Source organism: Zonotrichia leucophrys, chromosome 1 (assembly GCF_028769735.1).
Source record: "Zonotrichia leucophrys gambelii isolate GWCS_2022_RI chromosome 1, RI_Zleu_2.0, whole genome shotgun sequence".
Lineage (NCBI taxonomy): Eukaryota > Metazoa > Chordata > Aves > Passeriformes > Passerellidae > Zonotrichia > Zonotrichia leucophrys.
Genome location: NC_088169.1, coordinates 41,727,079 through 41,754,754, shown reverse-complemented (window position 1 = coordinate 41,754,754; position 27,676 = coordinate 41,727,079). Strand labels below are relative to the sequence as shown.

Sequence of the window (27,676 nt, the reverse complement as noted above, 5' to 3'; positions counted from 1 at the left end):
AATTTTGCTGGAAGATTTTCAAATCCAGGTGACTGAAATTTGGATCATAAACCTCATCAAAACCCATGATCTTTTAAGCATTGACATAAATACTTTGCCTATACCTGTAATTAAATTTAAGAGAGTGAGTATTTATAGAATTTTGGGATCCACACCAGAGATAATGAGCATCCCTGAAGACTTCCTTTAAAGCTGTGCAAATTCTCAGGACCTGCAAAAGCAACAATCCACAAACCAACGCTTGGATTTTGGATTGACATTCTTAACTACCGGGTCTGAAAATGTTGGCTGTAAATTATACCATCAGAGACTTTCATGTTTTGCTTTAATACATGGTGTAAACTCTTTTTTTAAAGGCAAGGATTTTAAAGTTTTCTTGGCAGTGATTCCAGAATATGCCAAACATTGGGTGTACATTTCCCTGGGACCCAAGTAAGGGATCAGTAAGGAGCCCTGACCCTTTATGTTTCACTTTGACAGAAAGAAAATAGTCTGAATAAATAACACTAAAGGGATCTACATTTGCAGTAGGGTTGACACTGCTTTTCCTGAAACAGTATTAGTTTTGTATTAGTAGTCTTGTATTAGTTTTCTCCATAATTCCCCTATAGTTTCTGTTTATTTTATGTAGAGAAGACAGGCTTGAAGGCCACCAAAAGAAAGGAGGATATGAGGTTCTTGGAAGAAAATGGAGCCTGGCTATATAGACAGAAGTTAATTATTCATCAGGCTTACTGTTCTTAGTGAAAAATACTATGATTGCTGCCAGAAGTCCTTTTCCTACACTGTATTCCTACCCTTGTCTGCTGCAAAAGAGCAGGCAGACCTTAGGGTGGAATTTTACTGTGAAGGAATGAGAAATCCAGTTTAAATATTGAAATAACGATAGTAAAATATCCTCTCCAGAAATTACCTGTTTTTTGTGGGACAACCAGCATAGCTCAGCTGCAGACAGACATAATCATGATTGCAAAGATAAAGACAGGGAGGAAATACTGAAATTTTAATTTGAGTTGTGCACAATGCACGTAGCTCATGCAGTAACCTTGCATCAGACTGAGCTAATGGTGGCATTCAGCTCCTTCCTCTCTCAACTGATGCAAAATTTCCATTTTGTTGCCGTCTCCGAACCCTTACTTTTTTATGCATTGTGGGCACATTTAAAATGTTTGCTGGTATATTGTGGAAATTTGGAATTGTCTCTTCACTGAGAGAGGGTTCCAACCTTTTGCCTTTTCCTACGCATTTCCCTCCTGAAGTTATTCTGGCAGTGTCAAAGACAGGCTTGAGATACTGTTAGTGGTAAACAAATGGCACAAGATATTCAGCACCTAGTGTCAACCATCAGGATTTCCCTCCAGCCTTCTTTACTATCTTTAATTTAAATTATCTGACTAACTTCCCATATAGGCATTGATATGCAATTGAAAATCTTGAGTTTTCCTCCTAAGTACCAATATAAATCAGAAAGGTTGTTATCTCTGTTTGAAGATGTGGAAGAAAGACCTATCAGGACAGCTCTGCAACTCATTAACTGCCAGTGTGGCAGTCCCCCAAGCAGGGCCATACTGTTTAATCATGGTATAGTAACAAGTGTTGCTTCAAAAGGTCAAATAATGCCAACTACAAAGGCCATGTCTTCTGTCCCAGCTAGTAGGTAACACTCAGGTACCCCTTTTCTACCCAGTTATATCAAATATAGTCAGGATTTCTTTTCTGTACAATTGAAGAATTTCAGGAAGGGAAGATAGTGTCTGGTCTCCTTAAATCCCTCAGCCTCTGGTCAACCATTTTGTGTGGTTAGATAAAAACATGGAAGCTTGTGTTTCCCACTTTCTGGGCAAATGGTGTTGGCAAATAAGTTGTTACTGCAACAGCCATCCTGGATCTTGGTCCAGCTCTGTTCTCCAGCAGTGTGGTGATCTGCATCAACTTCTGTGGGGAGCCTAGTCCTGGTCCTTGTACCTTAGGTGTGCTCTGGCAGTCCTGGAGGGATCTCCATGAGGGGGCTTTCCTCACATCTGAGCTAGTCCCTCTGATCTGCTTTTACAGGTCAATGAAAGAAATGCCTTGAAAGTGTTTTACAAGTGCACTTTGTTTGTATTTCTTGCATGTTGAATGTAATGGGATCTTAGGTGATGAGCTCTGATGTGGATCTCTGTTTCTAATCAGAGAAACCCCCATCCTCGGAGAGACACAAATCTCCTTGAGTCATGTGAAAACTCTAGCAAGGTTGTTGGAAATGTGAGCATAAGTAGAATTAAAACTTTACAGGTTTGACAGATTTTAAAGTGAAACAGGAGTTTTCCAGGGAGGAAGGAGCTATGGTTCCCAGCAGTTTAAATTGCGGGTTAGGTCTGTAAGCTCCATGCTGGTGTTGAGGAATGGTTCTGAGGCAGAGTCACTTTATTTCAGCTTGAGCTTGGTGTCTCCAGAGAGGGAGCCTGAGCAAAGAAATCCCTGGGTCTTTATCCCCTCACAGTCTGCGCACCTGATCCTCATGGGCTCTTCACGGATCTTGCGTGTGCCTCGTGGTCCAGTGATGATTTATGGTCTGGAATCTTCTAACACCTCACTGGATTGTTTTTGTGTGTTTCTCCAGTGCCCTTTTGTAAAGATACAAGTTTTTCAGAACAGCTGACGGGTATTTTCAGTTAGATATTTTGATAATGTAGAATTAGGGCCTGTGCACATGGAAATGTTCACAACTAGCTGAGAAGTGCAGCTACACAGTGTTGCAGTTGCAGGCAGGCTGTCAATCAGGGGCTTTTATTTGGCTGCCTCACCACAGTTTGCAACAAATCAATTTAGTAGCATCTGCTTGAATGCACAGACTCCTGGTTGGTAACTGTGGCTGGAGCAGGGCCTGTGTTTCCGTGCAGGATCCCAGAAGTCTGGAGAAGATAAATGTCTCCTTAAGGAGAAACTGCAGCAGAGAAAGAGCAAGAGACACACAAGTGTTTTCTAAAGGTGAGGAATAGGAGACTCTGGAGACTGTTGGCCTGCAACCTAATGCAGGTCATCCTTAACATGCTTTAAGAGTGGTACTCAGGCAGAGAGCTGGGGAGTGGAGCAGACAAGGAGCATCCATGGTTTGCTGCTTGTCTTGAAGCTTCAGCACTGAGGGGAAAGAAAAGAATCTCTTCCCAATGCCCTTCCTTCCCTTCATTTACTACTGTTGATTTAGAAATGTGAACTTAGTGGGAAAATGCCCCTGAAGCACCCCTGTCTCCTCTCAGAGACAAAGGGAGCAGTTCCTGGCAGCAAACAGTTTGCAGCTGGCTGAGGCAGCAGAGGGAACCATTGCTGGTGACTGAGAACTCTGCCCATGGAGCTGCTGGGAGCAGTTTCTTCCAGATGGAATCCAGCCACAGGGACTAGAGAAGGAGAAAGATGCTGGAACATGCACCTGTGTGTGCAAGTGCTTACACCAGACACACCTGTGTATGTATATGCATATGTTGCATACATATACATTGCATGTGTATCCATATGTATATTATGCATATGTACAAACCCTCATGTTTTAAGTAGGCTGGTGTGTGGATGATGAGGGATGGAGGCAGACAGATCCTGAGAGCCAGAGGGGAAACTTAAGGAGAGTTGTAGGCAGAATTTGTAGTCTCTGGCCCAGCAAAAGCCCCAGTCCAGTTAGGTTTGGGAGCCAACAGGAACAAAACTGAAATGGAGGAGCTGGAGCTGTAAACAGGCCACAGAATGACATAACCCCAGAGCAAAGCAATCCAGGAGGAGATGCACAGAGGCCAGACCTAACCCTAACCTTAACCCCAGTTGAGCAAGGAGAGAAGCACTGCCCAGCTGTACTGCAGGGAGAGAGTTTGCCTTCTGAGTCAGAAGGAAATAATGAAAAGAACGTTGGTGAATGGCAGAGCTGCTGATTTTGTGGTGAATAATTTATGTGCCAATGGACAGTTATTAAAGAAAAATACGGTATTTAGTTATTTTATTCTGGAAATAACCCTCTTAAATCCATGCTCTCTTTTGTTAAATACATTTATTGGCTTCTTGTAGGTATGAATTAGGAGCAGCTTTGTTCATTGGATGGGCTGGAGCATCACTCTGCATAATTGGTGGCATTATATTCTGCTTCTCAATAGCTGAAAACAGTAATGCTGCAAGGTAAAACACAAGCTTTACTTAGTGAAAGAAATCAATACCTCTGCATTTTTACCTGCTATATGTATGCAGTTTGATTACTGTTTCAAAACACTTTGTAATGAGATTCTGTAAAAGATTATGTGGATAAAAGAAAGTAAGGGGATGTAAAGCTAATGCTTTGTCCACCATTAAAGAAAAGCTATTGGCTCAGAACAAATACTTGTGATATATATATATATATATATATATATATATGTTTCATAAATTTACTACAGCTGCAAAACAGTGCATTCAGTGATGTAGGAAAAGTGGTCAGGTGGCTTTACAGGCACGAATAGACAAGCTTCTTTGATGTCAAATCATCAGAGCTAGTGGTGGTGGCAGTGGGACCTCCAGCAGCTGAAGAGGGATGATAACAAAGAGGAACAGCTGTAGAGAATAATTATTCACCTAGGGTCTGCCACAATTTAAATTAGTTCATCATTAGGCCCTAATTTACTTAGCTGTGAAGGAGAGAAATGTGTTACAGGAAAGTGTAAAGACAGATGCAAAGAGATAGCTGGAGTGGCAATGTTTAACTAGAATGGGACCACACAGAGTAAGAATGTGCCACCTTCCCTGAAATTTGTAGGTACATTCCCTACAAATACATTTCTTCTGGCTTTATTACTAGAATGCCTGGATGCAGAGATGCCACCTGTCTGTGGGAAGCGCTGTAAATGGTTGTTTTTTTCTCTTCAGGAGGGGGTATGCCTATAATGGAGCCACATCTGTGATGTCTTCTCGCACAAAGGTGCACAACAGCGTCCCTGACAAAAGCCCACCCAAGCACTTTGACAAGAACGCCTACGTTTAGTTGCACTGTTGGAAGACTCAAAGCGTTTTTAAACGTGATTTTGTACGTTTCATTCAGAGTGATTCCCCCCACCCTAAGCCCTATGTACTTACCACTAAGACAATGACTTTTAAAAATATTAACTTGCAGCTTTTTACATATTGATGTAAATTTTATTATATAATATTTTAAGATTGATGTTGGTATTGTAAAGTTTATACCTGGAAATCATGAGCTGATGTTGCATTCTTGAAAAAAAATAAACGAGGTATTTACTAATTCAGTTTGTCATGTCAGCTGCTTATGGGAATGGCATCATACACACTGTATTGGCATATTGCAGTTCAAAAATTCAGCTAATGTTTTTTCTTTGTCTGTCCATGGAAATGTGATGACTTTTGAGGGAGTATTTGTACAAGTCAATAAATGAGAACAGAGATTACAAATGGTCACAAAATGCTTTCTAGATTGAGTCCCTAAAATCAGACACAAACTCAGGTTTTTTGTGAAGTTTAAACTGATGGACTGGTGGAATTTCAATAAAAGTTGGTTATTTTGGGACAACCGTGTAAATATAAAAAATGAACAGTCCTATTTAATAATGGCACAGTATAGAAAAAGTTTTGTATCTGATATTATCTAAATTACATTCAAACTACAAAGTCAAGGTTCTTTTTGTTTTATGTTATTTTTGTACTTCATTTAAGTAGAAACACTATTGTGTTTTTTTAAAGAAGGCAGCCAATATGGACAAAGCAGAAATGTCAAGTACTTCTGCCATGGCAGGTTAGTGCTTTCATTACTGTGGCTTGACACTTTTTCCAGTTGTTGTCCTTTTATGCTAACAAAGACTGAATTCCAATACAAAAAAAAACCACAACAAACCAACTTCCCCATATAGGAGGCATTTAATGATGATCAGTTTTAGAGCTGAGGCTTTTTTCTTTTCATTTAGTGTTTATTGTAAACCATGGTAGAAACGTAATAGTTTAATACATGGACATATTTTCTTTAAAATGTTGACAATTTTATATAAAGTTCATGATAAAATATAAAAAATATGCATTAAAGATTGTATAAAGAAATACTCTGCAGTATATTCTGTTCATTGGTTTCTTGCAAGACCAGTTTCAATCTTTAATGTAAACACTAGAGGCAAAATCTTCACCTCAGAGAAATGAAAGAGACTTTCACCACTGAACTCATGAGTGTGCTGGTTTTGGCTGGGGTAGAGGTAATTTTCTTCACCGTGGCTGGTATGGGGCTGTGTCTTGGATTTGTGCTGGACACAGAGTTGGTAACAGAGATGTTTTTGGTATTGCTGAGCAGGGCTTGCACAGAGCCTTTTCTGTTTTTCATACCACCACATCAGTGAGGACTGGGGGTGCACAGGAGGTTTGGAGGGGACACAGGTGGGACAGGTGACTCGAACTGACCAAAGGGATATTCCAGACCATGTGACATCATGCACAGTATATACAGTGGGGGGAAAAGGAGGAAGAGGAAGAATTTGTATTGTCTTTTGTCTTCCCAAGTCACCATTACATTTGATGGGGGCCTGTTCTCCTGGGATGGCTGAACACCTGTCTGCCCATGGGAGCAGTGAATTAATTCCTTGTTTTGCTTTGCTTGTGTGTGTGGCTTTTGCTTTTCCTATCAAACTGCCTTGATCTCAACCCACAAGTTTTCTCACTTTGACTTTCAAGTCTCTCCCCAGTTCCACAGGTGAGGGAGTGAGTGAGTGGCTGCGTGGGGCTTGGCTGGGGTTAAACTGCCACAAAAAGAAAAAAATTACTTTGTTTCCAAAGAGACATGGCCACTAATGCATATTTCAATATTCTTTTTCAGAGTCAGACTGAAAGACACAAGAGCTCTGTAAACAGTATTCCTTGTTATTACAGGACCAATTAGAGAAGTTACTGGGAAACATTTGATGTTTTCACCTGCATTTTGAATCCCAGCAGAACCCAAAAGCAGGACCTCCAATCAATCAGGAATGGAACAATTATATGTCTGAAGAATCACTCCAGTCTGTTACAGTGACTAAGCTGCTTTTTAACGTGCTTGTATTGTCAGCTTCATGAAGGCCTTTTAAAACAAACAGACAGAACAATTAATAGTTATTAATACTCTTTCGGGGATATTTTTACTTTGCATTTGTCTATAAAATAAAATGACATGCTATGTGAGCAAATACCTTTGAGCTTCAGGAAGCCCCAAATTGCAATCAGTAAGCAAATGACAAGAGTTGATAATATGTAGATTGTTTCTCTCACAGAAGACAAGGCACAGTACAAGCAGTCAGTGCCAACCTTACCTTCCCTTCAAAAATAACCAGAAGTATCCTTATGTAACTGACACAGCTTTAACCTTTACATACATTGAAATGTTAGGGTTAAAAATTACTATATAAATTATATATAAGATTGAGGCTTTTGCTTTATCACTAGTTCAAATATTTATCTCAGCCTGGTTAGTCAGTTAGATTGTTTGAACAAACCTGACATGTTATTATTCTCAAGACAAAGTGAGTTCCCTTCTCTCTTAAATTTGGGAAGAAAAAACCCTCAGATGATTAATTTTTAAGATGAGGTTGAAGTCTGATAATATTATGGTTTAAAATCTCAAATTTAAGTTGGTATCTCTGTGTATTTATGTGTGTGTGTGGTTTATGTACCACTAAGTATCATAAAAACATTACATAGCAAGAAACCAAACACAAAGGTTCTCTTGTTCTTTTCTTACAAAACACCATCTATTAAATTGCAATGTGTAATACACTGTACTGAATCCTCCTCTAGGTGGGTCAGTCCCTTATGAACACGTTACCTTCCTCCTTTGGTGCACTCTTCTTGGGAAGGCCCCATGCATGAACCACAGATGCAGCACTGGGCTCGTTTTTCTGAACTGTCATTGCCTTCTGAGCTCTGTTCTCTTTCATCAATAAAATGTCTTCTTCTACTGATGAAATATCCCAATCATCTTCATCAGCTTCTGCGAGCTAACAGGGACAAGAAAAAACAGGCATTTTTCCTTTGTCTGTTCAAGCTGTGCTGTGTTCTTTCCTAAACTCAACAATGTGAAACTGCTCAAGGAGAATGCACTGGCATGTGGCCTTTATGAAATCTATCATCAGAGTTTTAAAATCTACATTAATTCAATTACCTAAATGATATTAATTCACTGTTATCATTCTGAAACTAAAAGAGGCTTGGGTGTTTCAGTTTTTTTTTTAAGTCAGAAACTGCAAACATTTTAAGTTCTGCCAGTTCTGTATTTGGCATAAACCTCTGTTTTCAGGTATTATATGCCAGCCTTAAAATAGGATTATTTTTTCTGGGATATTCCAGTGAGATGAAAGTCATTTAAGCATTAGAATGTAGACTACTTACATGAAAACAAAGATATGACATGCAAGGTGGCAGTTTACAAGCATTCTGCAGTCAAACTAGGAAAAAATATTGCAGTAAAGGCCTTTTCAATTTAAACCTAATTTATTTAAAGATAAAATTAAATAATGAACATTTTAAAAACTGCATGGTGCTCAAACTTTAAATACACATTCCCCTCAAGGCTCAGTGTCAGCATGTACAAGCATATTTAAATTAAGTGGTGGATTTGTATACTAAGTTCACAAAATGAGAGTCAATTCAGACAGATGAACCTGAAGGCAATGAATCCATGGTCCCCCTTACCTCATCTGCCTGAAAACTGAGTATCTTCATTCAGCTTTAGCAAGAAGAGCTACAGCATTTCCCTATTTTTCAGTCAAATGTGGTTCGATGGATTTGAGCTGTTTTTAGAGAGCTCAACTGTGGAAAGCAAATAATGTTTTCTCCCAAAGCTAAAACCTTACTTCACTGGAGTCTCCAGTATTACAGTAAGGATCTAGATGGTGCTTCCATTGCACAGAAGGAAGGTTCAGATGCTATTAGAAAGCAATGTAAGGTATGTATATGCTGGAGAAAAATCAACAAATATGAACATGTCGTGTGTCTCAAAAGTGGGTAAGAGACTCCAGTACTGCTTATCTTGCAACATAACTCCAGTTTAACATTGCAAACTGTTTTTCAAAAACTGACAGATCTGCTCAGTGTGCTGTATTATTAACATACCAGAATTCACTATTGCGCTGTTTCAAATGGTCTGCGTTTGGAGGGTGTGGCAATGGGAAAGTCAGTCACATATATTGAGAAATGCTGGAGGAAGAGTTTCCTCGAACATTCAAGAAGTCCCAAATGATTGTTAAAGTAAAAAATGGAGATAAACATGTCAACTTCCAACAGAATTCAGTTTTGATCAAGTGTAAATACATGGTACCAATCAAAACTGCTAAACAGTTTTATTAACTCAAAGACTTATATAAAGACATCTACATTAAATATATAAATATGGGCATAAATATATGCATATAATTACCAAAGTATACAAGATGGTTCTTCTGTAAAGACTGCAGAAAAAAAGCAGCAGTGCCTGCCCTGGTTTCATAAGTATAGTATTCTGAACTCATGGTGTCCATACAGGATACATCAGGGACACAATGTATTCTAAATGAATCATAGCAACAATATTTTTCATAAAGTGATGGAAAGATGTGGGTTGGAAGAGATTTCAAAGATCATGCAGTTGAACTCCCCCATTATAGCCAGGAAAACCTTCCACTAGACCAGGTTGCTCAAAACCCCCTCCAACCTGACCTTGAACACTTCCAGGGATGGGGCATCCACAGTTTCTTTGGGTAACCTGTTCAGTGCCTCACCACCCTCACAGTAAAGAATTTCTTCCCAATATCTAATCAAAACCTACTGGCTTCTCATTATAGTCTAATTTTCTGTCTGTTCCATGATCTCTCTGGACACAGAAGTAAGATAAACAGGCCAGTAGTTAATTCCACGGTTCTTCTTATTACTTTTTTTTTTTTTTAAATGGATTTATTTTCCTCTTTTCAATGAGAGACTACACTCAGCTGCAATGACTTTTCAATTATTATGGAAGAATGGCTTGGCAACTATAACAACCAATTTCCTCAGGACCTTGGGAAGAATCTCACTGGGTCCCATGGATTTATATAAGTTCAGGCTACTCTGAGGGTCTCAAACTCAACCTTCTACCACAATAGGAGGGATTTCATTCCCTCAATACTTGCCTTAAGGTTCAGGGGCTTGAGAGATGTGGGAAGGGAGATTATCAATGAAAACCATGGCATTTTTAAAAGATAGGTTTTGAGATTTATTTTGCTACAGGTCTTTGCCCTTGAAGCCTAGATTCCTGAACACAATGGCTCACCATCTAAAGATCCCTACAAAATCATCCTGCCAGTTTAACTGTGAGCACTTTGTGTTCTTGAAAAATCTGACACTACAAAGAATTTGGAAATAATGCTAGATAAAAAATTGCACTGTAATAGTCATGTCTTCGTTGATAATCTTGAGTCTGGTGCAATTTGCAGCACCCACACAGTCAATGGACAACTTAGGTGTCATCAATGGCAATTACAAGGACACAGGCTAAATGTGATTATGCCATCCTCATGGCCAAAGTTGATTAGGACAATCACTCCTTACTGGAAAATGAAATAGAAGTGTCACCGTTTCTGGGGGAGTGACGAGTTTCAGACTTAACTCACAATCAGGAAGCCCTAGGGTATCAGTTTTATCATGGATAACAAGATTCTTAGTAATTCTTATTTGCTAATTCAGTGAAAAAATATTGTACTGAGTGCTAGAACTAGTACCTCTCTGTCTACTTCAATCTAGTCACAACTACTCAAACTGAAATAAAATCACTATTTGCTGTTGACTTCTCATTTGGAGTACCTTTTGTTCCTTTTAAAAACTGTTCAGACAAAGACCCCAAATTGCAGCAGAATGGTTTACCAATTAGAGAACTCTAAACTGAGGAGAAGACCAGGATGTTAGGAGCCTGAGGGGTAAAAAATCCATTGTGTTAGTGTTCTGCTGGTGAACACAGGCCATGCTCAATGGGCAGCAACAGATCTGAAGTAGTCTGAAAGCAGTTAGTGATTGTGGATTGATGCAGAACAAAGACCAATGGAATTTGTCCTCTCATTAAAATGTATTTAAGAAACCCATATTAGATAAAGCTCTAGACATAATGTTTTTAAATATTAGATAAGCAAATTCCTTTTTTTCTCCATCAAAACAAGACACTAGGAAAACAAATGACGGAGGACTCTCTATGCTGCTGGAATAGAAGATAAGAATGATGCCATGCCCAAACTTTGAGCTGTACTGATCCAAACCAATCAAGGTATAAGGCAAAAAAAGCACTGTGGATGAAATAACTTGCCACTGGTCCCTTGCTAGCCCTTTTCTGTACACCAGTGCAGGTGTACCCAAAAAGACTACTTAGCTGTAATTCAAAAGCTGTCTTGAAAGATCAAGTTCTTTGTTGCATCAAGATGATTTCAGAGTGAAAAAAAATTCAACATACATATAGTTCAATTACTGAATGTAATAATGCTGCATATTAAAAGTGATACCTTTGGTTCTTTCACTCCTTCTTTCTTAGTAAATGCCTGTGCAACATTAATTCCTCCAGCTGGTTTGTTCTTACTTCCATGGTTAGAAAGACTCTCTCCAACTTGTTTAGTCAGTTTTTGAATAACTGTTGCTAAAATTCAGAAAAAAATTAAATTGAGAGTTTCCATTCGCAAGGAGGGACTTTACTGTAAACCCTCTAGAAATTTTCCACAAAGTAAAAATAAATAAAAGATGTCTCTCTGAGACAAAGATTGTGTCTCTTCCTGCATTTATATAGAAGAGCATGATACACATCTTTAAGTAATACATTAACAGAAATACATTAGCAAAAACATGGTGTTTACCTATAGATATATACATTCAAGACTAGGTAGTCTGCCTTCACTATGTTTTCTATCACAAAAATATTACCATGAAATACAAAATCATGCACAGCTGTTACAACACCCATATACAAATGCAGTGAAAAACCTTTAGAAGTTTTGGCAGGTGTTCCAGTTTCTTGAGGTCCATTTTCCTCCCTTCCATCCCCATTGCTTTTGCCAAAAGGCTTCTGAAAAGCATGGACAATGCTGCTTGATGGTTTTGACTGCTTTTGCAATGCCTCTGGTGCTACATAAGACTGTTTCACATCATCTTCATCAGCTTCTTCCTCTGAACTGAATGGTGGTGTTCTAAGGAAAACCACATGCAACATGAGCACTTACTGGGTTTCAGTGCATGCATCAACGCATACATGTTTAAGCTTCCTTGCATTTTCCTTTCCAATAATGTGCATTTTTCCTAGTGCAAAATGACAGAATCTCCCCTAAATTTTAACTATTTAAAAGAAAAAAATTAAAAGAAATCACGCTGCTAATTAAATTCAGAAAGTTATCCCAAATGCTCTCTTATACACACATGGCTCTTTCCATTTATGCAACCATCTTTACAAAACAAGAGACCAATATAAAACAAGTCTTGCCAGGCAAACACAGATGGGCTTTCATGCATCAGCAGGTAGAGCAAATTTCAGCGTCAAGGAATCTGTGCCACAGAAAGTCTCTTGTGACAACAGTTAGATGTGGGAATTTTTCAGTGCAGGAAGTGTCAAAGCAATGCACCTGTTGTGAATGGAACATGGAATATTGTATTTCATTTTGGCTGCACTATGAAAATATAAAAAAAAAAAATTAGGTCCCCAAAGTCTCTAAATGCTATTAACACAGTCAGAAAAAGCATCTAAGAGAAAAACTAAACGAAGTTATTGATCTTATTGAATATCTTTTTCTCAACCACAACAAAGAATACATATGCCAAAAGAACAACATGCTATCATTCAGGGATTATAATAACACACTCAAATAGAGTAATACTTTAAAACAAAAAATGATTGTATGCAGCCCAGACAATATTTATGAATTCAGCTTAATAATAGTTTTTGTGTGGCAAACATGTCAACAAAAATGTTGTCTTCAAAAAGGCAAGGAAACAAAACATACGTGATGCTAGATGTCTTTCTGGAAGCTCCACTTCCAAGAATCTTCATGGGGCTAAAAATAAGGAGACAAGATATTTCAAGACTGATAGAAAGCATAAAGCTTATATGGAAGTTTTGTGAATTCTTTCCTCAATTCTTACAATTGAGGAAATGTTCTCATCAGCCACAAAACCCCAAACCCATAGTACTGTTATGTGAGGGATGAGTGTTTTTAGAATGGCATCTCTTACTTTGGCGTAGAACTATAGTCAGGGATGATTGCTCTTTGTCCAGGTGGGCGGGCAGCTGATGGAGACCACTTGGATGGTTTTGGAGGTGTGGCAAGCGAGGAAATTCCCAATGGGTGGCACCTGTGTTTTTCTACAAGAAAAGTTATCTATGTCATTCATACAATCAACATTCAATATCTTTCACATTTTATTTCTACAATTAAAGATGCTGAAGACTATAGTTTCACATAAAAAATAAGAAAAAATGCAATTCTTTTCTTCCAACTAGTTCAGAGCTACCATGATTTGGTTTAAAAAGGGCAGCAATTTGGAAAAAAATAAACCCCCTCAGACACATTTCAGAATTTAATCCTTGGCTATGCCAAGCATTTTGACCCAGGAAATTAAGCTTGTGATTGCAATAGTATTGTTAGTGCTATAAACAATTACCAAAAGTTAATGTTTATAAACATATATACAAATATACATGTATATATGTACAGATGTATGTATATATACATGTGTGTATGTATACACATATGTATGTGTAATATGTGTGTATATGTACTTCTGGCAATCCAAAAAGCCACATATTTTGATAGACTGGCTCTTTGGAATTTGACCAGACCTAGGGTTAACAGACAACAGTCTGTTCATGCACCGGGTGTGGGAGCTGTAGTTACACTTTTGCAACACAGCGATACAGTACCCGGTGGAGAAGGCCCCATGGAGGTTGTGTGTGCAGCAGAAAAGGGGAAGAAATGGGTTAACAGCCTTAGGTTTAGACATTCCTACATCCAAGTGTCAAGGGCAGAAAGGAGGTTAAGCTCCTCAGAGCCTGATAGATTAATGAAGCTGCTTCTGATACCTTGGGAAAATAGAGCATAAGTAGAATCTGTCTAGATTAGAAGAATTGCAACAGTTAATGCGAAATTTAGGATATTGGTGCAAACATCCCTGGTTTCTCTATTATTGCCCATCCCTTGTACAGTCTGCTCCAAAAGGGAAAGTCATGGCAGTGGACAGAGCAACACATGAAGCAGTTCTGGAGCTTGGTCCCACAACCCCCCCAGGGACCCTATTACAGCAGAATGGGATTCTGCTGAGAACATGGCACTGCAGCTTGTTTCACACTGGCCCTGATGGACCAGAGAGATTCAGCCCAACTGCATTGAAAGAGACAGAACAGAGATATTCTGAGCTGGAAAATGGACTTCAATCATTAGTCCAAGCCGTTAAAGGAGTTGAGCCACTAAGGGATAACCTGTCTGGACAAACCCCAATGAAAGCTGTATTGCTTTCTTTTTCCAGTAATGATACTGAGAATGATGCCAGCACATCTTCACTGAAGATCGAGTTAATAATCTGAGGACTCCTTATCCTTGTTGTAGTAGCAACTATTGCCATCATGAACCAAATCTAGTTCACACATCAACAAGCTTGACCTGCAGGGTGGAGACCCTCACTTCTATCTATGGAAGCTAATAACTACAGTAACTAGAGTGCAACATTAATTCTTCCACACTTCTCACTTGGGAAATTTACTGTGGCAGCAAATATAAGGGAAGGAGATGAGGGCACTTTGCCCACTGAAATTAGAAAGGCAACCTCAATGCCACTGAATTTGACAGGGAATTTCAGTCCTGGTAGCATCTAATCACTTTGACTTAGGACCTCATTAAGAATACAGTAAGGAGGAAGATGGACAGCATCAGTGGTCAGACTCCCTCTTCAGATGGTCACTCATAGCTAGAAGAATTTTCAATAAACTACTTCATCCTGTTGTTGGTGTGTTCATCCTGTTGTTGCTATGTTCATCCTGACTCTATGATGTTTTATCATAGACATGCACATAGAAATGTGGATAATTATCTGTCAGAAACATATACAGTATGGATGTGGTATAATGAAAGGTGCAGGAGAGAGGTATGAGCAATTGTTCTACACAGACCCTCCAAAAATCCATTAAACAGGTGTGATAGGGGCACCAAATTGAAGGTGTTTCTGTAGTCACGGGGTGGATAATGTAGGAACGAGGCCTACAGCGATGACATATATGATGAAGGGATTTCCATGAGATATGCCAAGAGATGTGTAGCTAAGGGATTATATGGCCATGATGGCATGCTGAGGGGGTGGTAGGTTATCAGGCAAAGTCTGGATGACCCTCATCACTGCAGTCAGCCAGGGAGGAGGGATTGAGGTTAAGGTGTCACTGTTGGCGAATCTGGGTTCACAAAACAAGACCAGACTCAGACTGTGACCCACATTACTGGTGTACCTGGGAACATGATCAGACTTCAAATGCTGAATTGGTTAAAATCAGAAATTAAGCACAGCCATATTCTGCCCTTCAGATCTGTGAGGACCAGCTGGGAAGCAAGGGGGTTTATTTGCTGCCAAAGTGCCACACTCCCAAGACAACACTATTTATCTTGCCAGAGTTAAGACATTTGCTGTTAAACACCATGTCAAGAACTCTCTAAAGAAAACAGTTTAGTTGTCCATAACTGTATAGAATGTTGATATGGAAAAGCGGGAAAGCAGCTATACAGAAATGTTGTCAAATAAAACTTTAAACAGCAGTTATAAAATGTAAGACAATGAAATAAGGCCCAAAATGCACTGTAACCTTCACCAGGAAAATGAGCACAGGCATCAGATCTGCTAGAAGATAATGATCTCTCTTCAATCCGAAGGCCAACTTGACGTTCAAGGCGCTCTCGAATTCCTTGAATGGCAGGCTCATGCCTCCCTTTGCGTTCTCTGGCATATTCAATAGCTCGCAAAATTTTATTTAAGCGATCACTCGATATTCCACGAACACCCTAAGGAAACAAATTGTATTGTAAACACTCTTTTAGACTTCAGATATCAGAAAGCTTGCAGAAAAATCACAGAAGTCGGTAACATTGCCCACAAGTGTAGCCATATCCTCCACAGCTGTAATTTGATGGCCATCCCCTCAGGTTCCTGGTTAAGGAATAACAGTTATTTAAAACATGGAAATTTAGCTTTGGATTTTATAGGTTGAGAACTGTAGTACACAAGTGAAAGAGAACAGAAGAAAAATGGTACAAAGATTACCCTCCTTTTAAATAACTCAGTATCTTACTGCTTTAATTCCCAAGGATTCCAGCTTCTCCTCCAGAGCTTGCTCCAAAACAACTCGCAATTCTTTAGTTAAAGAAGGATCAGACTTCAGAGCATTTATTAAATAGTGCTTACTTCTGTCTGGTTTTAGATCAATTTTCTCAATTTCTGAAATAAGAAGGAAAAATGCTGTTAAGAGACATTTTTTAAATCCACATTATATGAGACAATTAAAAACTGCATTTAAGCATGCATTCTTTAGAACCAGCATAGACCTATATGTGCCATTTTTATCTACCTGGAATTGTGTAATTTTCAAAATATTGGGCTAGCTTACAAAAGCCAGCTCACTTGGAATTTGTACCTCTGCACATTATACTCACCATCACAAGTATCTTATTGCACATTACAGAATCACTGTAAAGATACAGCACTGAATATTTGGGAACAAAGATCTTTACCTTTAGCATTGTACTCGAAAACTTCTGATAAAGAGAGACTATCTTTTGATACTTAAGTTCTCTAAATCTGGTATTTCAAAGAAAAGCTGAATTCCAGCAGGAATCAGAACAAGAATACTACAAACTTTTTCTTAAGAAAAGCTTTGAACAATACGACGTTCTCTGAAATTAAATCTATTGAAATTAAACCTTTACAAAGTTGTAAAGGTTTAATTTCAGTAAGGTTGACTTTCAAAAGTCTTGGTAAAGACAAAACCTTGTCTGGGGCAGACTGTTTCACAGAAAATACATGATGGATAATAGCCATCTTCAAAAATCTTTCAAGGACAAAGTTCAGTGTTGTGTTTTCTTCTATGCAAGTCTGTGACATCATACATACTTAAAAGCAGACAAAGAAGTTCCTATCTCTTTCCCTTGCATTGTCTACAATGACACTTATGTCAATACAAAACTCTTATGCAAGCAATAAAGAATCATCTAGACAGATTCTTCCATCTAAAATGAAGACTGACATTTAAGTTAGGCCAAAGTATTATTGGGTCATACAGGAAAGTAAAGGAGCAAAACACACTCATTTAGAACCTGTCTGTAAACTGTCACTGGCAAGACAAAATTTTACTGAATGTCACTTAAAGTAAATGAAGCAATAATCTGTGGAATCATGATGGCTGCTTCTGTCTGGCAGTGTTCAGCAGAGCTGGCTAAGGGTATAAAACATCCCAGGAAAGCTGTAAACCACACTCCCAACTCCCCTGAAATAACAGGAAAATCTTGGGCAGGAGTTTGTCTCTTCCCATAATGGCTTACAGGGCAGCAAAGTCATCTGCCACCCAATAGACAAGGACAGGAATGAAAGCATAATTCCATATTGTAACTTTCAAATATTATATTTTTTAAAAAAATGTGCCTCTTTTTCTATTTGTAAACAATGACAGCTTATTAAAAAGCAGTTCCATTTACTTTTCATTTTTCTTTAAGGGAAAGACAAGCACCCTAAAGAGGAGACAAAAAAGCCTCAAGATGCACAAATGACATATTAGGCAGTTTTGAGAAACTGGTTTCCCATGGGGTCCTGGAAAGAACTATAGGCAATGAAAACTGAGAGTCCATCTGCCATACTATTTAGATCTGTGTTGAAGAGGATATAATCAGGCTGAAATCTCATCTAGTTTTGGGAACTGTGTGGACAACTCAGTCCCTGACAGAGATGACATTAAAACTGATTTATCTGGGAAACTACAAGAAACTACAAGAGTCAAACAATTGGTCTTGAGGAAACACAGGGCTATCTGACTATCCCCATTCAGGACATGATGGTGTTATTTATGCAGTACCAAATCTTCCCAAAAACCCATAAATTAGATATTTTAAAGTGGAAGGCTCCCAGGAGCCTTCTGAAAATCCAATCTCTTTCCAAGGTTAATCCTTACAAAAAATAGATACATTTAAACTCATTTTTAAATTCCTAATTACAAAATACTAACAAGGGTAACAAGACTACCCAGCATTATCCTAATTAATGACAATATTAATTCTTGCTAATTAACTCAAGCCAAATCCTCTTTGCCAGAGCAATTATTTAAGGAACTGTTTTCTTATTCATCCCCAAATACTAGATTTAACTTTTGAGACAAGGGACTTTACATCTGGTCCACTGTCTCAGCTCCTACATAATCCTAGAAAATTATGTTCTGAGTCAAGAATTTTCACACTCTCCCTTACAAACAACTGTCATCAAAACCAAAAAAATCTTGGTCTATCTTTTCAGACTGCATTCCTTCTTTTCTCTTATGCACTTCAGGCAATGCCTTTAGGCACAGCAGAAGAAACAAAGACAATCCATCAAGAGAAAAGATGGCAAGCAAGAGAAACAGCAGAAGGAACGGCAAAAATGCAAACAGTCTTTATTTCAGATTGTTCAGGGGCACTGGATTTTCCCTGGGGAAACCTCCCAACACACAGACATATTCAAACAATGATTTTGTTTTCAAAACAGCATCATTCCTTTGAAATTTAAACCCACTGGCTGTAGGGTTCAAGACTGATTTTGATTTTCACACACAAAAGAGATTTTTATTTGGTGTTTCACTATTAGCTGCCTTCAGGAGAAGAACAAAATGCAGGATGAGCCAGTGCTTTCTGTTCTGTCAGTGTAAATGTGGCCTTCTCCAAGGTCTCCTCAGAAGAGGCACAACAGCTGCCAGTGCTGGGCTATGTAACTTTACTCTGAATTGCACAACCTGGCTGGAGCTGTGGCTCCTTATGGGTAGGTGCAAGTCAGATTGCTTGTAAAAGTATCTGTGATGCACTCATGAAAGCTGGCAGCTCCAGCCTCCACCATCAACTTCCTTCCACCTGAACTCTTTATCCTCTTATGCAGAGTTTTAAAAGGGAGTGAGCTCATATTGCAATAGTGTCAGCACCAAAAATTTCCTAGTCAAGAGCTTTTCCCCATCATTTTTGCTCTGCTTAGTTCAAACCCCTTTAGATGTGACTGCTTTAAAGAAATTAGCCAGATTTTCATAAAAACATTGAACTTGGATAAGGAAATCATAATATTTATAAGCAATAGCAAACAGGAGACTGACACAAACAATATTCTCACCCAAATCACACAAATATAATGAAATACAATGAAAAATACTGTAGGCATCAAATAATATTTTTTGTTTTCAAGAAACACATGCCAGCGTATTTTGAGCTGAATCAGTCATTACCTTTTTCCTCTTCTGAAAGCTCCTCTATGGGCTCCAGCATATGCACCAAGGGTGCCTGCTCTAATAATGAGGAAGAAGAGGAACACCAGAAAAAAGGACAGAAAAAGGTCAAGGTCCAGAGAGGGAAAGTCAGAAAAAAACCCACCACACCGATGTCAGCCTTCTAGATTGCTGACAACCTGCTTACCCATCACAAACCCACTGCAACATGACTCTTCAGTGCCTCAGGGGTACATTTTTGCAGAGGAGACCCTAATACAATAGTCACTTCAGGAGTGATTCTGCTGTCCAAACACAGGTGTATGGTGTCATCCCAGATACATCAGAGTTTTAAGCTGTCAGTGCAAGGCTGACTGATACATCACACAACTTCTGGAATGGCATCAGGTAGGCCAGGTAGGGTAGTTTTAGACATCTACAATGACAGGGCCACCCAGAATTACATAAATCAATATTGATGCTCATTTCTCATAAGAAGAAATTTTTTAAGACACATTTAAAAATATAGTTTATGTCCAATTTTATACTATAAGTTTAAAAAAGACAAGTGAAATGGACAAAGTAAACCTCAATAATATATAGAAAAATATATTAACTCACTATTCCAGAGAGTTATTATTTACTGGGTCCATACGTGCAAGACAGAGATTTAACATATATGTGTGTGTGTGTATATATATATATATATATATATATAAAATGACATAATTCCCAATACACCAATTTTAAAAATCTTCAATCACTCTATGTGAGTAAGAGTCAGTATTATCATGTGTTTTTAAGAATTCTGGAAATGTCTGTGCTGCAAACAGCTTCCAAAACACAATGAATTTTTCATTCTATAGTCTGTCAGGTACAAATTGCTTCACAAAAAATGAAGTCAGACTACAGTTTATTTACTTCATCTTATAAGACATGCTTGAAAATTATTATATGTAGACCAATTCAGGTTTTTAAAATGTTGATATTCACCTTCTATACATTAATTGCTATCAATGAAAACTAGAGCTTGAGTGTCCTGTAGGGTTTATAATAAAAACAGGTATGCAAACTGTACTTTCAGCATCCAGCTACAGGCATTATAAGAGAAAACAATTTATGGGTCAGTATTTTGGGCCTACATGCATTTTCCCCATCCTTCACAAAAAAACCTCTTGCACTATAAATGGTCGCTATGCTCTATGGGTAGAAGGGGAGGAGTGATGCTGCATGAAGATGTTCTTTGGCATTTCTTGTACACCAGGTACAAACATGGATGCTTTGTGATGGGTAATCACAGTGAAATGAGCATTTGGGGCTAAGTGACACCGCCACATCTCCAGTATTCCCCAAGTAAAGGGGATTAAATCTGGTGGCATAAATGCTTGGGTATGAGAGCTGGTCTCTCCATGCTTTCCATGCCTGTGGTGATATTCAGCATCTCACCTGCTTTTCCAAGCCAATTAGCAGACTTAAGATTTGCTCCCACAGAACTTGCACTAAATAAGAAGTTTTAAAAAAATGCTTCTTATACCATCACAAATCATTAACAAGATGCAAATATTGGATATTTAGGTTTTTGCTTTTAAATAAGATAAGTTGTCCTAAGATTTAGAAATCTTAGGACAACATATCTTATTTAAAAGCAAAACTCTGAGAGACAAATGGGCTTCTGGTCTTTTAATCTCTAAAGTTGTAAAATTTACCAGTGGCCAGAGCACTCCTGGGCACTGGAACATGACCCTCCACACTACTGCTCCTGGCACACTGCTCCCTTCACAATTAAGATCCTCCAAAACAGTGTTCAGACACAGTTTGGAATCATTCCCAAAAGCCTGAAATGTGTCTGTTTAGAAGGACAGAGCCTAAAGCACAGATTAAATGTTCTAGGAAGATTTAATTAAGCTGCATGGGCACTGAGGCTTCTGAGTTTCTTGGCCTGACTTTTCAATCAGTAAGGCAGTTGCTGTGTAGTTGGATTTAATCTATGCTTGTTTTACCTGTACTTTACTCAAATGCTCTCTGCTCAAAGGGGCTGACTCATCTCTGCACAAGCCCTTGCCAAGTGATTTAATGTAACAGGAAAATCCCAGTCCCCAGAACTCAGACCTGAAAATGGTCTGCTGATCAGGCATAAAGGTACATGCTTCTCTTCCACGGTGTAACAGAAACAGAGGAAATGAAAAACCAGGAATTACTAAGAGCAGTTGCATGAGCAGACCTAAGATGCATTACTGTCATGTGTAATAATGTTGCTCACTGCATGGTAACAGAAGAGATCAAATACTAAGGCAGGAGGGAGTGCAACACCTGAGAACACCAACTTCCCTTATGTAAACAAGCCTTTTCTTTCTCTTCACTGTACACCTATTCTAAGAGATATCTATTAAACATCACAATGGAATCACACTTAAGAAAAGCCATTACTCTGGTTTACAGACAGGTGTGGAGATGACCCCCCTTAAGGAGTCCTCTCCTTATGTTTATCAGAGATGTGCTTCTTCTGGCCATCTATCATCACATACTAAATATCAGCAAATATTCTAGCCATCATTAAGGCTAGAGGTGTGTCTATCATCCCATATCTTCCAGAGTAGCTCTTCTGCCAGCTAATTTGTGTGGAGACACACACGACATGTATCAAAAGTACAGGTTACCTTAATTTTTCAGTGGATAATTATACTACTGAACAATTATGTGCCCAGCATACTTTAAGAAATAATTAAATACCTGTTTTAAAGAGTATTTGAAGACAATTTCTACACAGGTGGAACAGGAAAATATATTCAACAATAATGAAGGATTCAGGCTGTGTATGTTTCATGCATATAATATATTTATGTCTCTTCTTATCTACAAGTTAAAAATATTCTCACAGTACTATTGGAAAAGCAGTCTTCTGGCCAACATTTAAAGATGAAATCCGATCTATTTATGTTGAAATATGAAATGCTACAAAACTTTTAGCCTGAACGGAAGCAATAAAATTATCTATGGTGTAGTGTCATCTACAGTAAGCACTTTGCACTTGCAATGTAACAACCTAGGAAAAAATGTAAAATGTAAGCCATGGCTACACTTATTTCATGCTCCTTTAATTTATACTCAAATTACACATACAAAGAGCTGCCAGACCTAATCTGTGATACCTGTAATTGTTTTTCAATTAATGCACTTAATATTTCTTTCCCCTAACTGATCAATAGAAAGCCACATACTGTACATAAGCAGCAGAAATATTAATTTTAAACCAGTATTCCTAAGTGTGATTTTTTTTGACACTTACCTGAGGCCCCTAAGTTAGGAACCCAGTCACCTCAGACTCCTTCTACCATCATCGAAGGGACACAGGCAACTTCAAAGAGCATTAAGGTCTTAGTTCAGCTGAACCAAACTCTGAAGGTGCCCCTTTTCTCTGTTTACTGTCTAGAAAGAGTAAGTACTTTAACCTAATTTTCCTCAGATGCTTCAGCTATGACCCTAGTGATAGCTGAGCCTTGGTGTCCACACCATGTCTGCAGACTGAGACACAGGTTTTAATGAACAATCTAATTGGTAGCTTTGCCTTTTAACTACTGTCTTCATTTCCACCTAATATTATTGACGGAACTAAGACTAAATATTGAACAAGTATCAACATTTCAAGAGTAATAGAGAAGCCAAAGCCTAATTTTAAAATATTGTTTAAAAAATAAATTGTAATTAATCTGTTGCCTTTTTGTGAGACTGAAGTAATATTTGAAAGTAAGACCTAAATTATATCTGCACAAAACCCTACAGGTAGCTCAGAAATGGACAGAAGAATGTTGAGCCAGAATGGCATTCAAGGAGCTCTACTAGCTCTCACAAGAAGTCAGGAATATTAACACAAAAACATCAGACTAACATAGTCATTCTCCTACTTTCCACCTAGGGTAACTCACATTTGCAACTTGGGTATCTTTTCATAACACAGATTTAAGATGTGCAGAATGAACACTAGGATGCAAAAGCATCTGAGTGGCTTTGAAAAGTGTACTTAAGTTCACCTTAGAGAGCCTTTTCTAGAATTAATTAAAAAAAAAAAGAAGATATTTTATATGCAGGCAATTATAAGATGATCTGTGCTAAATAAATTTGTCTACAGAAGTTACCAGGAAGTGCTTTCCTTTTCATAAAGGCATGAGATGCAGTCATGATGTCTTAATTCAGAAAGTCAATCCCTTGAGGAGTCCTGAAAACTTCGGGAAAGACACCATAACTTCTGCTAACCTCCAGAAAATTAGGTAAGGCAAGTTTAAAAAACAATCCAGAAGGGAAGAAAGGGGACAGACAGAGAGACCTGCAGAGATAAATAAAATAGTAATCAGCAAAGGAATCTGAAGGGAACACCTTCTTTGAGGTTTCATAATAAACTGATGGTGAATCTTTTGTGTATCAATGGCAGGAATAGCCTTTTCTATCTTGAGAAGTTTCACAAGATGTCACAAACTTCATATTTGAAGCAGCAAGAAACTATGAAAGATCTGAATGAACTAAATCATTAAACTGTCAGAGTACAAAAAATACACAGTTCCTGACTGTTCCTCAGGAACTGTGCTCAGTACAAATGAAAGCAAATGCACAAAGGAACTAATGCTTGACGAACTTGGTGGGTAAGTCTTTAGCAGCAATAATCTTCATAAAACTTAAATCTTAAATTCAGGGCAATTGCTAAAATATGTGTTGTGAGACTTCTTAGCCAGAACCAGAACTGCTGTTCTGGTGTAATGAGGCTGGCTTAAATGAAAAAGAATTAATTTTTCAAAATGGTATCCCTAATTCTCTATACTTCATTTACTATTACTTTTGTCTACACAATATTCATCCATATAGTTTAACTTAGGAAGCTACAAGCAATGAACTACTAAACCTTGCACAGTTTAGAAAAAAATCTCTGTACTATTCAAATAATGTTGCCATAGAATAATTAGCAATAATGCAATAATTTTTCCTTTTTAAACTAATTCTTGTCATAACACATAGTTGAAAAGGAGCACTACATGAGTTTTTCATTCCTCATGAAGTCATTGAAAGCTTGGTACATAATACCCTTTCTCCACAGAGGCATTTTCAAAACTTTTTGTATTTGGTGAAAAAGAAAAATTATCTACATTTTTCACAGACAAATTCCATTTAGTCTCCCTGTGACAGGCTTAAAAACTAAGAGAAATAATTGGAAAAAAAATATTCAACTACAATTCATATCACTAAACTTTTTAAACATTTTGCTTGCTTGTTTTTCATTACTTAAAAGGAAAATAAAGAATTAGTTGATCACAGAATATTGGTATAGTAACAAAACTCTCCATTAATTTGCAAACTGATTAAAAAACAAAACTATTTTCACAAAACAAGGTACAAAACAATGTAAATATAGCTCCCTTGCCCCCCCTCCCCTTCTAAAGGATACCACAGTGCCACAAGCTAAAACACCTAAATAATGATCTATATGTAGCCTCAGGTATACTGTGGAAGAACTAGGACAGGATAAATGCCTATTTTGATTATTTCTTTAGTATTTTTACTCCTTGCCATTTGAAATCACATGGAAAATACAGTATTTCAAGACTTGCAAACAAACATCTCCACATGTTTCCCTATACAAACTCCAGTAGATGCATGTACCTATCCAGTACATGCATACAATGCACCTATCCAGCATAAGCATATTTTCCATTAGAAAATATCTTCCTCAATATATTTCATCTGTTTCAATAATATGACTATTCTAAGAAATATTCTACGATTATTTTAATTTGTTTTTCATTTATTCTTCTCAGTAGTACATCCTTATAATTATTTCATAGAAATTCTCAACTCTGACATAGAAATTAGGTTCTTTCAATATAACTGCTCTTAGACCTATGATTTGACAAAAGCAAATGATCTGAGAAATTATTTGACAAATGATTTGACAAACCTATGATCTGAGAAAAGAAAGGGTTAGATTTGAAAGTACTGGATCTGGATCTATCAAAAAAACTTACCAGGTGGGGGAATTGATGGAGTTGGTTTAGATTCTTGAAGACGCTCTACAGGAGTGTTCACTAAAAATAACATAATAGTAAAAAAATATTAAAATTGTATTATTGTAAACAGTAGCAGAAAAATACAGATTCTTAAATATAGCAATATTTAATCATATTTATAAATCAGTTATTTTTTCACATTAATGGGTAAAAAATAAACAAAACATTTACAAAGTAAAAACCGTTCCTTTACAACAAAAAAGTACATCTCTATGTATGCTTAGCATTTTTAACACTTCCAGAATCAGGAAAAGAAACTACTTTTCTAACTAAATCATCACTGGACTAGAATGTGATCATTTTTTTGGTCATGAGTGCATGCTGCCTTTACGTCACAGGGAAGAAGCCTTGGCCCAAAGCTACTTAGTCAAGACCAGCCTGCCCAGGGCTTGTATTCCCCAGAGAGGATCTGCAGCATCCACAAGTGACATCAATGCGTGCAAACACTCATACATCTATAGACCATGTATAGGGTGTAGCCTTGGAGTGAATTAAGCTTCAATCCTACATGGCTCAGATCAGCCTGGGGCTAGGAGCAAATCTGCCATGGACTTTTACTTGTCTGTGCTTCAGTGTGAATGGATATGACCAGCTAGAACTGAGAAGCCATATAGCCTTCCTCAATCTGAACCTACTCCCTGCTCTTTGACTCAGTTCAAGGCAGTGTCTTCTTAATACAGAAAAATGGTTTACAAACTGGGATCAGAATTAATTCAGCAGTCATCACCTATTGCAAAAAACTTACTTCAAGTAAGTGCAAATGCAGCATTAACCCATATGGGTGTTTGTAGTGCAGGACAATATCCTGAAACACTATTATCAGGTTTAGCTATTTGTAATAAGCTTCAGATGTTAAAGTATTGCACAGACAAAAATATAAGAGTTCTTAACATTCTTTGAACATCTGTGTCTTAATTGACAAGTTAATCAGTTTTGTCTATTCTTTCAGTATTTTCCCTTTTGTGAGTTCTGCAGCCTAAGGACAGTCAAGCATGAAAAGAAAATAAATTAAAATTATACTTCATAAAGCAAATCTGGAAGTTTTTTACATAATAAAGTTGTTCTATTTCACATCTCTTCACTACTTAAGCAATCAACTTTGTACATTAGAAGTCTTTACAGCTACCAACATGATCTTTGTAAATAGTGGCATCGAAACAGGTAGGTACCCTGTGAAAAAACAAATACATTTCCAGTACTGATTCTATTTCAGTATTTTGTTAGTCAAGTTGATGTCTATACTTGTTTCAGCCAGGCTGCAGAAATCAGAAACTAAGTCTGTTTTTTCTTACAGTTTGTACTCACCATCATATGTTTTAACACTTGGAGGTGGTTTCACAGACAATTCTCTTATCTAAAGGAGAAAACACAGATACATTAATAGATACAAATGTAAATGATCAATATCTAGAATGAGCATTTAGCATGAAATACCTAGTTTCAGTACTATTCCATAAGAGAAAATATGGGTTATGATTTGGGGAGAAAAATACTACTTCTGTGTCCAATATATATTTTGTTCATGCTTAATAAATGTTTTTGTGTTGTCTTAATGACCACTCATGCTTTGTACATCTTGTAATTAAGTCAATGAGAGCAGACATAGGGGCCACTTCAGCACTTAAGAGTTTCAATACTTTCCTCCTCAGCAATTCATACCCCATTTTGCAAGCCTGGCTTCCAGTACAGGGAAACACTGGAGTGTTTAATGGCACATTGATTTTAAATGCACGAACAGTTCTCCTCTCTGCTTTACAGGTTTATCTATTTGACACCCCAGGACAAGCACTGAACTAACAGAGTAAAGGAAACACGCTGTCTGTAATGTGATCTAAAGAAAACAGGAAACTTGTGAATCCTTTATCACTAAAACAATGTTCTGCACTCCAATTCCCCAAAGAGAAGAAGAACACAATTCATTCAATTACACAGCCACTGTCAGATGGAGCTGGCACAAGATATTGGACCCTGATCCTCTTTTATTTATCAGTTTGGTTACAGCCAGTAGTGCCTCTATTCATTGTCCATTAAGTTTGGATTCTGCAAAAGAGTTAGCTATTTCTCAAGGCCTTCTATTTTGCAGGGATTGAGAATGTAGATCTGCACAACTGTATTTCACAAACACCACACTCAGACTCCTCTGAACCTATTCCACATCTGTGGTCATACTGTTATCTTTCCAAAGGTCACTTTATTGAAGGAAATTCATCTATGATTGTCCTCCATTTCT

At 37.8% G+C, this 27,676-nt stretch overlaps 2 protein-coding genes across 8 annotated transcripts in view; one reads left to right on the top strand and one right to left on the bottom strand.

Annotated features, from left to right (window-relative positions):
- The window catches only part of CLDN10 (claudin 10), a 57,628-nt gene extending 51,752 nt beyond the window's left edge, over positions 1-5,876 (top strand). For both annotated transcript variants that reach the window (XM_064712693.1, XM_064712684.1), the window contains exons 4-5: positions 4,033-4,140; positions 4,861-5,876. In XM_064712693.1, coding sequence (XP_064568763.1) covers positions 4,033-4,140; positions 4,861-4,975 — 223 coding nt within the window. In that variant the 3' untranslated portion in view covers positions 4,976-5,876. The remainder of the gene's footprint in view (positions 1-4,032; positions 4,141-4,860) is intronic.
- Positions 4,000-27,676, bottom strand: part of DZIP1 (DAZ interacting zinc finger protein 1) — a 41,422-nt gene continuing 17,745 nt past the window's right edge. For 3 of the 6 annotated variants that reach the window (XM_064712638.1, XM_064712647.1, XM_064712629.1), the window contains 11 exons: positions 26,752-26,800; positions 25,405-25,464; positions 19,418-19,477; positions 16,262-16,407; positions 15,779-15,974; positions 13,168-13,297; positions 12,939-12,989; positions 11,929-12,131; positions 11,457-11,587; positions 7,784-7,955; positions 5,860-7,042 (listed from right to left, as the gene is read on the bottom strand). In XM_064712638.1, coding sequence (XP_064568708.1) covers positions 6,960-7,042; positions 7,784-7,955; positions 11,457-11,587; positions 11,929-12,131; positions 12,939-12,989; positions 13,168-13,297; positions 15,779-15,974; positions 16,262-16,407; positions 19,418-19,477; positions 25,405-25,464; positions 26,752-26,800 — 1,281 coding nt within the window. In that variant the 3' untranslated portion in view covers positions 5,860-6,959. Of the gene's footprint in view, positions 4,134-5,858; positions 7,043-7,783; positions 7,956-11,456; positions 11,588-11,928; positions 12,132-12,938; positions 12,990-13,167; positions 13,298-15,778; positions 15,975-16,261; positions 16,408-19,417; positions 19,478-25,404; positions 25,465-26,751; positions 26,801-27,676 lie in introns of those variants that run through there. The other 3 variants (XR_010440225.1, XM_064712661.1, XM_064712670.1) reach the window with 3 other exon arrangements.